The sequence below is a fragment of the Carica papaya genome, chromosome 4 (assembly GCF_054855325.1).
Source record: "Carica papaya isolate Zhongbai chromosome 4, ASM5485532v1, whole genome shotgun sequence".
Taxonomy (NCBI): Eukaryota; Viridiplantae; Streptophyta; class Magnoliopsida; order Brassicales; family Caricaceae; genus Carica; species Carica papaya.
Window position 1 is genome coordinate 11,994,451 of NC_142312.1, and position 14,331 is coordinate 12,008,781.

Here is a 14,331-nt window from a genome sequence, read left to right on the forward strand (position 1 = left end):
ATGCTCAAAACCAATTTGCAGAAATGTTTATAAAGTCTCTACTTCTAGTGTCTTATTGCCTTTATTACCTAAAATATTTGTTAAAGACATTCACAGTACATCTTAAGGTGAAATATTAGATATAATCAATTATCTGTTAGTTAACTTAATATAAACTTGCATGTATACACAAAAACCTTAGGAAACACAAAAAAAAAATAAATCATCACTTAACCATTCCTATTGAATGCAAGTACAGATAGATGATGTAACGGCCCCGAAAATTTAAATGAAATATATGTATTAAAAATATCAAATACGGAAGCATAATAAAAATTTTGATTAACATTCCTTACACAATAACCAAAACATACTCAAAATATGAAAGAACAAACTAACTAAAAGAGATACTCGAGATAAGAATTATAAATATAGCTATGGAGTCTTTAGGCGTCCCCTTCGCCGTCTTCCTGCGGAACGGGCTCGGGAACAATGTCTTCCTGATCTGAAATGGTTAAATAAGGAATGAGCTACACCAGCACAGTAAAGACATCACACTATCTCACCGCCACGGAAGTAAAGGTGGGTAAAAAACAAAAATGACCAATGGAACATAATTTATAACAAATTCATTTATCAATAATAAAATCATTTACTGTCCACTTACCTCAGCGAGATCTATGAAAACAACATATGAAAATAATAACCTTATAATATCATGAAATCATACACACTTTATAACATAACATATGTCACACCTTTACATTTCAATCATCAGGAAACAGATTTTCTCTTTTACCAGCCTACTAGTATCCTTGGGGATCCATAGGGGGTCCCCTCTACACGTGAATTATTAACATTTACAACCTGATTCCAGCGCCGTCCCCATACCCCGTCCGGTATGGGCGCCAAAATCATGAACCTCAATATCCCGTCCGGTATGAGGGTGAAACGAGCCATCTCCATACCCCGTCCGGTATGGGCGTCAAAACACATAAGGTCTCCATACCCGTCCAGTATGAGAGACCACATTCCCAGTAGGGTTCCCTACAGACCCGGTCCATCCACCATCTCCCAGGATATCTAGTCAGGCTGTCCACATTATCCACTTATCAATTCACATAACTTTTTTACCTTTTTTCTTAATCTCAATCATCCAATCATACAAAACATGTAAACCACTAATTGACACCAAATAAGACAATACAGTACAGGGTTCACCATAATACAAACCATAATAAAAGGAACTATAGTTCATGCATACGAGACTATAACATAATTACATCAAACATCATACTGCATTTAATACTGGAAATTAAATCAAACAATAATAGACCAACACTATATCAGGCTCGGGCTCCATCGGCAAACTTAATCAATTATACATCTATAAGGTCATACAGTACAGTTTAATTATTTATTTAGCTTTAATACCGTGATAGGAGATAGGGTGAAGGGTCCTTACCTGTTTTGGGGTCTGAATTCGACTCTACAGTGTGCCTATAAGTCCCTAATTTCTCTGAATTTTTTCCAGAAAGCTGAAACGCACTACCGGTACCTGCACGTGTCCCAAAAAATCCCAAATTAGACCTAGGGTCCCTTTCGGCCAATATCGAAATTCTGGCACGGCAGCTCCGCCGTGCTCCGGCGACGACGGTGGCGATTCGCCTCGAGTTGGGCGTTTTCGACCGTTTTCGGCCGAATTCGACCACACTTGTATCGGTTCCTGTGATAAAATAACCCCAGGATCCTCGGTGGGCCAAAAAATACGAAAAACTGAAACTTACCGGCGGTGGTGTCTCGGGTACGGCAGCTCCTTCGGCGTGAGTCGCGTTTTGATGTTTGGCTCCGATTAACCTGTAGAGAAAAGAACGGTGATCACAGTGGTATAAAATTTGCATCGAACAGAGGTCAGGAAGGGCCTCATCGGAGGCAAAAATAGAGGAGGGGCGCGGCGGCGCCGCTGGGCTTCGGCTAGGTTTTTTGGCTGTTTGGCCGGTGGTTTGGCTCCAGTTTAGCCATAGGCGGACTCAGCATCAAAAAATGAGCCAGGATGAGAAAATTTACCTCGATCGACGGTCAGAAACTTCCCCGGTGCGATGGCGGGTGGCGGCGGCCGGCTCCTCCGACGTCTGGTTCTTCTTCTCCGACGAGGCACTAGTGGCTAGGGTTTTTGTGGTCAGGTGTGGGTGGGGTTATTTATAGCATTTGCCTTTTAATCTCAACCGTCCATCAAGATTAAATCTGGACTGTTCGATCACGATTTAATTGGGATTAAATCTGGGCCGACCATCACAATGCAATCTGGGTTGTCCGTGCCTGATTGAATCTGAGCCGTCCATGCATGTGAATCTGGGTTGTCTGTGCGCACGTTTGATCTGGGTCATCCGTGCGCGCAGGAACGGATCTGGGCCGTCCGATCGCGCACACGCGGATCGCCCACGTGGCCCGTCCCCTGGTCAGCGTTTCCTTGCCACGCGGCATGTCCTGGTTGGCCGGGGCTGCTGACCGGGCTGCTGACGTGGCTGCTGACGTGGGTGCTGACGTAGCACCACTTTTCTAAATTGCGTTTTGACCTCCGATTTTCGATTTTCTTTTCAAAAACACACCCAAAATCCAAATTTTCACCCTTTTTTCCCAAAATCAATTTCAATTAAATCCAAATAATATTTTTACCCAATTTTATCATTATTATTATTTTTATTTTCATGAAATTAAATTAAATTAAATCAAATTAAATTAATTAAAAATCAAAAAAATTCAAATAATTAAAAAATAAAAATAATAACACTTTGGTGTTACAGATGAGGAGAGGAAGACCTCTATTAAACCGAGCAGCCTAGGAGGGTTCACTTCAAGAAGATGTTGACCAACTATTTGAAATGTTGGAGAGATTCATCGCTGCCCAGTAGGCCCGGGAGGAAAGGAGGGAGCTACCTGACCCTCATCCGCTGCCACAAGTTAAGCCACCACTGTAGTGGGAGGATCCTGAGCCACCACGGTATGACCCTGCTCCTCCACAGTACCATCTGGCACCACCACAATATGGTCTGGTGCCCTAACCGCATCACTTGGCACCACTAAAGTATAGTCCGGTGCCCTAACCTCATCACCTAGCACCACTACAGTACAATCTGGTGCCTCCACCGTATCATCCAATACCACCACAGGGCCATCTGGTCCATCCCCAGCACAATCCAGTCCCTCTTCCACAGGACCCAGTTCCTCCCATGATGGACTCAGACTACATTGAGAGGTATAAAAGACTAAATCCATCTGCTTTTACATGGGCATCCTCCTTTGAAGAGTCCAAGTACTGGTTACCTAAGACAGAAAAGGTCTTCACGACTCTTGGGGTGATTCCTGAACAGAGAGTTATACTTACCACCTACATGCTGGTAGGAAAGGCAGGCCGCTGGTGGTAACTCAAGCAGACCACCATGTCCGTTCCAGTCACTTGGAAATAATTCTTGATGGCCTTCAATGCAGAGTACCTCCCAGAGCATCTCCGACATATAAAGAAAATAGAGTTTGCACATCTAGTCCATGATAATATGATTGTATCAGAATATACCCAAAAGTTCCTAGAGTCTGGTCGATATTTTCCTGAGAGCATGATGGAGAAGGCAGAAAAGCAAGAAAGTTCGAGTGAGGTCTCTGTCCTGAGATTAGACAGCAGCTGTATGTATTCAAACTCAGTACTTACTCGGCCGTTTTAGCCAAAGCACAGCTAGTGGAAAGGAACCTTTATATTTTTTCCCAACAGTAGGGAACCTCAAGCCTTCGGTTTCACACTGCAGACTAGCACCTACAACATCTATTCAGTAGAACAAGAGACCTAGGTCAATGACTCAGGCTCCTCCTCAGATTCCAACAACAGAACGCGGTAGGACTTGCCAACACTGTGGTAAGGATCATGGGGACTGACCCTACTATTGCCTCAACAATACTTGTCGTATATGTGGGAGTGTCCAGCATTACACAAGAGAGTGCCTGAAAAATCAGAACTAGGCCAGACCTTCTATCTAGGGCAAGACTTACAACCTCACTCAGCAAGATACAGAAGTCAATGCAGACGTGATACAGGGTACGTACACTATTTGTAATCATCTTGCACATGTTTTGATTGATAACGGTACCTCACATTCATCTGTTTCATATGGTTTTACACCAAACTTGAATGTATTACCTAAAGACTTGATTCTGTATTGTTTGTGCCTACTTTTGGGAGTAGGACACTACTGAGGGAGGTTATATACAAATGTTGTATCATAGATATAGCAAATAGAAAATTGAGTATAGATTTAATAGAGATTAATATGGTGGACTTTGATGTAATCCTAGGCATGAACTGGCTAGCGGCGTATCACGCCACCGTAGATTGTTTTCATAAGGAACTTATATTCAACCCTCCTAATGAAGAGTCATTTACAAATCAATAAAATTCTTTAAACATTATTCCCTTATAGCAATTTTTTCTATTATTAAGTGCTTCAACTCGGTTACTTTCTTTAACTAAGCAAACCTAAGAAAGAAATTTATATTCAAGAGATTCTAGTAGTCCAAGACTTTCTGGATATGTTTCCGGATGAACTAACCGGACCGCTAGTGGATAGAAAAGTCGAATTCACCATAGATATTCAGCCAGACACCCAGCCTATTTCGGTTGCCCCTTACTAAATGAGTCGTATTGAGATAGAGGAGTTGAGGAAACAGATCAATGAATTGCAAGATAGTGGATTCACCCGACATAGTGTGCCCCCTTGGGGTCCGAAGTCATATTTTTAAAGAAGGGGGATGGGATGTTAAGGTTATATATTAACTACAGATGACTGAACAGGTTCACGATCAAGAACAAGTACCCTCTTCCCAAGATTGTTGACCTTTTTGATCAGTTGCAGAGTGTCCAAGTCTTCTCCAAAATAAACTTGTATTCAGGTTACCATCAGGTAAAGATCAAGGTGAAAGACATTCTTAAAATAGATTTTCAAACCAGGTACAGACACTACGAGTTTCTGGTCATGCCATTTGGATTAACCAACGCATGAACCATCTTCATGGATTTGATGAACAGGATTTTTAAACAATTCCTATATCAGTTCGTCATTGTATTTATCGATGATATCTTGGTCTATTCAAAAAGTAGAGAGGAATACGTTCATCATCTGACTCAGGTTTTGCAAGTTCTCATAGAAAAGAAATTGTATACAAAGTTGAGTAAGTGTGGATTTTGGCTCGAGCACACTACCTTTCTAGGGTACATCATATCAAAGGATGGAGTATCAGTGAACCCCGAAAAAGTAAAGGTAATGCTCAGCTGGAAAAATTTAACATCGATCAAGGAGATTCGTGGCTTTATGGGATGACAAGTTATTACCGTAGGTTTGTGGAAGGATTTTCTAGTCTAGCTGCTCCTTTGACTCGGCTCATAAAAAAGAATGTCAAGTTTGAGTGAAACGAGAACTGTGAAAGGAATTTTTCAGAACTAAAGAAGTGGTTGACTACTGCACCTGTGTTGACCTTGCTGAGCGGGACAGGTGGATATACAGTTTATAATGATGCCTCTTACCTGGGGTTGGGTTGTGTTCTAATGCAGCATGGGAAAGTCATAGCTTATGGGTTCAGGTAGTTGAAGAGTCATGAGAAAAACTACTCCACCCATGACTTAGAACTCGCTGTGATTATCCACGCCTTAAAGACTTGGCGCCATTACTTGTATGGGGAGACATTTCAGAATTACATCGACCATAAGAGTTTGAAACACATATTCACTCAAAATGATCTCAACATGCATCAGAGAAGATGGATAGAACTCCTCAAGGAGTACGATTGCAACATCTTATATCACCTAGGCAAGTGCAACATGGTAGCCAATGAACTCAGCAGAAAAAGTGCAGGTATATTAGCTCACTTAATAGTTTCAGAATGTAGGGCAATAGGGGTCACACAACATGTACGACTTCAGGACCTAAAGAGGGTTACATGTTTGGCCCACCTGACTATTCAACCGGAGTTGATCCAAAGAATAAAGAAAGATAAATCCACTGATTCCACCCTAGCAGCCCTAAAAAAAGATGCAGAACAGGGAATGAATTTAGAATTTTGAGTCTCTGCCGATGGGTTGCTTAGATTTCAAGACAGAGTATGTATTCCATGTAATAGTGAGCTGAAAAAGGACATCATGACCGAGGCCCAAAACTCAAAGTTTTTCATGCATCCCAGAAGTACTAAGATGTATCAAAGTATGCGACCCCGATTTTAGTGAAACAAGATGAAAAGAGATGTGACCGACTTTGTTTCCAAGTATTTGGTATGTTAACAAGTCAAAGTAGAGCATTAACGCACAGGCGAGCTATTTCAGCCATTACTAATTCTGGAGTAAAAGTGAGGACACATAACAATAGATTTCGTGATAGGATTGCTTAGGGCACACTCGGAACATGATGCCATTTGGGTGATTGTTGACCGGCTTATTAAGTCTTTCCACTTTTTAACCATCAAGATGACTGACCCCTTGAGCAAGTTAGTAAGAATGTATATCTGGGAGATAGTCAGGTTATATAAAGTGCTAGTGACAGTAGTGTCCGATGGGGACCCCAAGTTTACTTCTCGGTTCTATACTAGTTTTCAGCAAGTCATGGGAATGAAACTATCCCTTAGTACCGCATTCTACCTTCAAACCAATGGACAATCAGAAAGGACAATCTGCACACTAGAGGATATACTCCAAGCTTGTATTCTTGACTTCGGGGACCATTGGGATGATCATTTACCCTTAATAGAGTTCGCCTACAATAACAGCTACCAAGCAAGTATTGGCATGGCTCCGTACGAGGCGTTATATGCCCGCCAATACAGATCGTCGATCTGTTGGGAAGATGTGGGTGATAAAAAATTATTCGGTCCAGATCTTGTGGAGGAAACTATAGCCAAAATAGTTAAGATCAAAAAGAACATACAAACGGCTCAGAGCAGGCAGAAGAGTTATGCAAATACTTGGAGGAGGGATTTGAAATTTTAGAAAGGTGATCGAGTATTCTTTAAGGTCACTCCTTTCAAGGGAATCAGTAAGTTTGACAAGAGAGAGAAACTAAATTCTCGATTTATTGGACCATTTGAAATCTTAAACAGAATTGACACCTCTGCCTACAGACTGGCACTGCCTCCAGAACTATTCAGGGTCCATAATGTGTTTCATGTGTCCATGCTACGCAAATACAATCCGGACCCTTCTCACGTCTTGGCCCATGAGCCCCTTTCACTACAGGAGGATCTGTCTTACAAGGAGGTACCAGTGGGTATTGTGGACCGAAAGAGCATAGTACTTTGTAACTAGGAAATTCCTTTCGTTAAAATCCTTTGGCAGAATCACACACAAAGAGAGACCACATAGGAGCTAGAATTAGACTTCATAACTCAATATCCCCAACTATTTGATTAAGTGAGAGAGAGACAAATTTAAAAGACCAAATTTCTTTTAGGGGGGAGAGTTGTAATACTCGGGTTCGAAATTTGGTTCGTGATTACTCTTAAAAAAAGATAAAAATAAAAATAAATATATATAAATATAATTTTTATACTTATAAATTTTTATTTAATGTAAAAATTAGGAAAAAATAAATGGATGATGAAATTGAAAATAATTTTGGGGAAAATGAGTGAAAATTTGGGTTCGACAGTATTTTTAAAAGAAAATTCAAAAATTAGTGGTCAAAACGTAATTTAAGAAAAATATGCCACATGGGACCACCCAAGTTAGCAGCCCCGACTAACCGGAGTGCGCTGCGTGGCAAGGCACGCTGACTCAGTACCACGTGGGGGGCCACGCTGACAATCTGCGTGCTCGCGATCGGACGGTCCGGATCCGTTCCCTCCTTAGACACGATCGGACAGTCGCGATTAAACACGATAAACGATCCAGATTTATTTTCTCTTTAAACACAATCGTACGGTACATATCAAATTAAAATGAACGGTCCAGATTTATTTTTTTTAAATGCAAACGGACAGTCGAGATCAAACACGATGAACGGTCCAGATTAAAGGAAGACGGGTATAAATATCTCACTTCACACTGAACCTTAACCCTAGCCTGGCAGCCCGCCGCCGCACTGGAGCCACTTTCGACAGTCAAAAAAGGTAAAAATTTTCACATTCACTCGAAATTTGATTTTGAACACCTCCATGGCCAAATCAGAGCAAAAGAACCGACGGATGAGCCAGAAACTGTGGGTAAAGTCCAGCAGCGCTATCGTAAAAAAAAATCAAAAATTGCCTCGGATGAGCTCTTTCCCGATTCCTGTTTCGTGCGATTTTTCCACCATTGTATTTATCATTCTGTTTTTTCACAGATTGACCGATGAAAAACACACAACCACGAAGGTGACGCCGCACCGGAAAACCCTGCCACTAGTAAGTTTTTATTTTTTGACTTTTTTTGGGTCAACCGAGGCCCCTTAACGTATTTTCTCGCAAGAATGAGTATAAAATCGGTTGAAATCGACCAAAATTGACTTAAAACGGCCAGTCTGAGGCAAACCACCGCCACAAACGGTGGTGCCGTCGTGTTGGAATTCTGAAATTGGCCGAAAAAATTTTAACACTAATTTTTGGGTTTTTGGGGTATTTCTAAGTACTTGAAACTTGTTTTACTCTCCGAAGAAAAATTCAGGGAACTCGGGGACCATCAGTAGACGCAGCTGGAAGTTTAGTATTTTAGACACTGATCTGTGTAAGAATCTCTTACCTTATTTCCTATTATGGAATTGAAGTTTAATTGTAAATAATACGGTATTAAGCATTTTGCGTAATTTAAAAAACTTCGATAATTAATTACAGGTTATTAATGGAGCCAGAACCGATCATTTATCAGTGTTTATCCTGTTTGAACTAATTGATTGATTTAACAGTTTTAAATGAATGATAATACGCTGGAGTTGGTAAGATGATTCAGTTGTGTTTCATTGACACATGTATTGCTTGTTTTGCGTGATTTACAGTTAAATTGTGAAACTAGAATTTAAATGTAAACGAAAAATTACTTGATTAAGTGAATGAATAAATGGTACCCTTACTGAATATCCTGAAAAATGATGGACGGACTGGATACATAGAAAACCATACCGTGAACGTTGCCTTATACCGGACGGGGTATCGAGGATTAATATTTTAGCACTCATATCAGACAGGGTATGGGGATGGCCGGTTAGTTGACAATGTTGAATAAGGGTTCACGCGTAGTGGGGATATCCATATGGACCCCCATGGATACCAGTAGGCAGATAAAAATGAAAAGTTGTTGTTCTGGTTAATTGAATATGAGACAATGATGTTGTTTGTGTTATTGTCTCTATAAGTCGGTTTTGGAAATCTCGCTACGGTAAGTATGCAATAAATAATTTTATTTATGATAAATGAATTTACTTAAATTAAGAGTTGCATTAGTTATCTTTTATGATTTTTACCAATCTTTATTTCTGTATCGGTGAGAAGTGTGACATTCTTAATGGACCAGTGTATATTACTCTTTTATTAACTATTCTAGATCAAGATGACAAAGATCCAGATCCCGATTCACAAGAGGGTCACGAATAGGATGTCCAGTTGTTTACTTTTTATTTGTTTATTTGATTTTTAGTTTGTTTTTTTTTTTAGAATGGTCATTCTCGTAACCTTATTGGGTATTCTATATTATTGTGTGAGAAATGTAAATCATAACTCTATCATTTCGCTTTCGCATTCAATTTATTATTATAAATTTTTTTCTAAAGTTCCGGAACGCTACATCTTATTGCCTTTATTTATTACCTAAGATGTTTGTCAAAGACATTCCACAGAAGGTGAAATATTAGATATAATCAATTATCTATTAATTAACTTAATATAAAATTGCATGTATATATAAGCTTTCTATCATTTTATCATTCAATGAGGAAGTATCTTTTTCTTTTCACATTTAGTTAGTAACAACTGGAGACACATTGTAGCATTATTTTAGATTGATATATATATATTATAATTTGGTGCAAACTGAAAATCGAATTAGTTAAATTTGATTTGATCCACAATAACCAAACCAATCAAATAGAATATTTAAAAATATAAATTAAGAAAATGTAATTATGAATAGGTATTAGATTATTATTGTTTTCTAATTAAGTTGGTTGATTATTTGTTGATAAATAATTATGATATCTACAGCTAGTAATAGAATGGAGAGAAATGAGTTTATATACAATAGACTTGCTGAGTGTTTGGTCAAGAAAGAGAGAAGTAAAAAAGAAGATTAAAGAAGATAAAAAGAAAAGTAAAGCGTCGTAATTGGGCACTTATTATATTCATCTTTATCCTTGTCTCTTTTGCTTTAAAAAGATACTTAATTTTCACTGTTCTGGTCTCCACTTTCCCTACTTGGTTGACCACTCCCAAATCCCAATATTAGCATGTACTAAAATTTTATTCATATATAATTACTATGGTTTTGGGCTACCCAGATGTTTTTTTCTTTCTCTTTATTCACAAACATCTGATTCGTCTCCTTCTTCTTTCATTATCGTCCAAAATATAAAGCTTTACATACAACTCTACCCCCTCCGTACTACTAAAAATATTTAAATACAGATTTTAACAAAAATAAATTAAAATTTATGTACAAGGAACGTGGACATAACATAAAAATAAAAATAGACTCTCATTACACCTACCTACTTGTAATATATCATTTGATTTTCATCATCATTTTCCATGCAGCCAACTTTCCTTCCTAATTTTCTCTCACAACTTTCCCTTTTCTGATTATTTCCTACTCGATTCCGTCGATTTTTCATGACATGGATCGCTCACTGATCTTGGTAAAACTGATGCCTCAGACTCTGCCAAATCAAAATCAAAAAAAAAATTCAAAAAAATATTTTAATTAATTAAAATATATTACTATTTCCATTTTGTTTATACCTCGAGACGAATTGAAGGATCTCTTGCAGTGCAAAATGGCGCCTTGGATCCCATCCTGCTGCTGCAGCAGCGAATCGTCGCGCCTCCTTGACACAACCGGTGCCGACGGAGCCGCCGCTACAGCTGCAGATGAAGCCGATCGACTTTTCCCCAAATGTTTGCACACCACCCTCAGTCCTGCCGGAATATTTCCCTGTTTCTGACTTCTCACTTGACTCTCCCCATTCTCCCCCTCCGATTCCCCCTTCTCCCCTCCTGATTTCCCCACAGATGATGATGAAGACAATGATGTTGTGCCAGACCCGAAGCTTAACTGGCCAGAGAACCTCAATTTCTCGCCGTACCTCCTCGAAACGCGAACGTATAACGGCTTCATTTTCTTCAGATACTTGTGCATCACATCCTTCGAGAACCGCTTCTCGTCGGAGACTGGTTCCTCCCCGTTCTGTTTCTGCTTGTTTGTGGAATTTCTAGAGCTGCTGTCTCTGGTGAATAGGGACACTATAGGTACCTCCTCCACCTTGAACTTCACGGTGAACAAATTACGCTGATGTTTGTTTGCCTCTCCTCCCTTTTTGGGAGTGTCGCCGGCGCCGGCAGCCTCTGTTTTGTCGTTTCCGGTTTGTGGCGGCTTCGATTTCTTGAAACCCAACATGAAGACCCGAAACTTGGTGGCGGATTTCAACAGCGAAACAGGGAACTGAGGCTTGGTGCTTAAGTCCGCAGCATTCAACGAGGGCTCAATAGGAACCAGTCTACCTTTAAAGAACAGGTCATCTGAAGGGGAAAGGGGAAGATTGGAGTCCGCACGGTCGTTGCTGGAGCCGGATGAAAGCGTGAAGTTAAACTCGCGTTCGTCGTCCTGTGTAGCGTCGGATTCGACATCTTCCTCACTGACATCGTCTTCTTCCTGTTTGTTGTTCTTGATTTCATCTCCCTCCTCTTCGTCTTCGTCGGGAACGGCAAACTCCAGGTCAAAAAAGGGGCCGTCGTCGTCGTCTCCATCTTCGGCGTCGGTTTCCATTTCATGTTCAGTGACGGCAGTGACTATAGTGGTGGTCGCAGAGGGTGGCGCAGTGCAAGTTCGGAGGTTAGAAGCGGCATTATCAGCGGAAAGGGGAGCGCCGCCACCGCCTCGCCAGTACTTGAGCAAGCTAAAAGATTCCATGGTAGGGAGAGCCAGAATAGAGAATGGAGAGGTATGGGTGATGGGTGGCTTAGGGTAAAAAGGAGAGGAGAGAGGAGAAACTTAAAAAGGGAAGGATAGTTTAGAGAGGCGTAGAGGAGTAAATGGTGGTGGGGGAAGGTGGCAGTAAGAGAGTACTGAAAATGGGAAAAAGCTTTTTTGGCAGGGAGATGGAGAGAGAGAAGCTTTAAATTTATATAATGTTTGGTAAACGTGGGTGCAGGTTACAGTCATGTGAGAGCGCAGGGTGAGAGTGAGTAGAAGACAAAGAGTGTAGGGATAAGAGTGTATCAATCTACATCTACTGGATACCAATACAATAATAATAATTCATTATTAACTAGTTTTTATTATATTTGACTTCATTATTAATTTGGTTAATGAAGTTAGATAATTATTACAATAGAGATATTGGGCGAGACAAGAAAATATATCATTGAAGTTACCCATATGGTCTAATTTTTTAATTATATTACTACACAAATTTATGCTTTTTAAATTCTAAAAATTCAATTTCTTGATCATGAAAATTCAATCCTCCCCTTCAAACATAAAAATATCAAAATTAATATTTTACCATCAAATAATTAATATATAAGTGGCCAATATGTTTAATACTTGTTTTTCTTTTTTACTTGGACGGTTAAAAATTAAAAGTATAATCACACACTAAAAACTAAAAGTTCTTTTGTAGTTTGAAGAATAATTTGTTTTTTTTTTATTAAAAATAATATTAGAAGCTAAAAAAATGGAAACTTTAAAAATAAATAAATAAATTGTGACATAGAAAGTAACAATATTTTTAAGTGAGTATATTAAATATAAAATTAATAAATTAAATATTTAAAAAAAAAAACATAATAATATTGATTCATTATTACTACTTTAATAAATGTCATAACTTATTAAATAATATTTATTTTGTTGGTGCATATTTTTTTTCTCTTTTTGGCATGTATGGAACTTAATATTATATATCTTTACTTTTAAGGATAATATTTATATATTTTAAAGATAAAGTTATTTAATTATTAAATGTGATTTCCTTAATTGTAAATTAATATTAAACCGTTGGATGAGACACACCAAGTTTACGCAACACAGACATATGAGAATTGAGATTTCTTGGCAGACGGAAGTCAAAATTTCTTTTTCTTTTTTTCTTAAAAAAAAAAAATTAATTAATTTAGCTATGATGGAGTAATTTTCTTTTTGAAATCTCTAAAATAAAATAAATTTATTTTCACTTATATAATTATTTCAAAATTTCAAATAAAATTTTTAATTATTAAACTTAAAATATTCATCAATTCAATGCTTCAACACTTTACGACTACGCACAAAACTTTTTGTTTCAGATATTGTGAAAGGAAAATTATTAAATTTTCTGAATTAAATTTAATCTATAAATCAAAAACTTAAATTTCAACCCTTTTTTTAAAATAATAATAATAATAATAATAATAATCCTACATTCGTATAATAATGTGTTAAGGATAGAATATAAGTTTTAATAATTAAATAAAAATAATATAAATATTATTTTGTATAAAAAAGATTTTAAAAATTACCATTATTTAATTTTTGGTGAAAAATTTATAAGATGAATGAGTTGTATAAAAATAAATAAATAAGTGATCAAAAAATCGTACTTTACACAATTTAGAGTTTGTATTCATATAAACCTTCAATTGATAGTAATAAATTAATGATCATAATTTAATATAATATAAAATGCGAACTACCATATGAACAATGTGGCTTGTCATTGTTAAATGATGATATCACATTGCCGTTAGTAATTTTTTTGTTATTATTGTTGGTTACTTTTTAATTATTATTATTATACATTATATTGAATGCCAATATTTGTTATTGGATATTAATAATCATTTTATCATATATAGATTATATCACTTTTATAAATTGAAGATTGTAACACCCAATTATTTTTATTTTTATTATTTATTTTATTTCATTTTTATTGATTCTATATAAATATAAAATATGTATTAATTAAATTAAATTTAATTTAATTTATTTTAATAAATAATAATAATAATAATTGTAACAACCCCGTAAATATTAAAATGAAATGAGTAATTAAATATATCAAATGCGGAAGCGAGATCAAACTTTCAGTTAACATCCTTTACACGAAAAACCAAAAACGTACTTAAAATATAAAAGATTAAACTAACTAAGAGAGAAAC

General features: G+C 37.5%; 1 protein-coding gene across 1 annotated transcript; it reads right to left on the reverse strand.

The window, feature by feature from the left end:
* Window positions 1–10,765: 10,765 nt before the first annotated feature.
* Window positions 10,766–12,302, reverse strand: MAKR2 (membrane-associated kinase regulator). The gene is made up of 2 exons (XM_022035243.2): window positions 10,933–12,302; window positions 10,766–10,850 (listed from the first exon to the last, which is right to left on the reverse strand). The coding sequence occupies exons 1-2, from the start codon at window positions 12,098–12,100 to the stop codon at window positions 10,774–10,776; spliced, it is 1,245 nt and encodes a 414-aa protein (XP_021890935.2). The 5' UTR covers window positions 12,101–12,302; the 3' UTR covers window positions 10,766–10,773.
* Window positions 12,303–14,331: the final 2,029 nt, after the last annotated feature.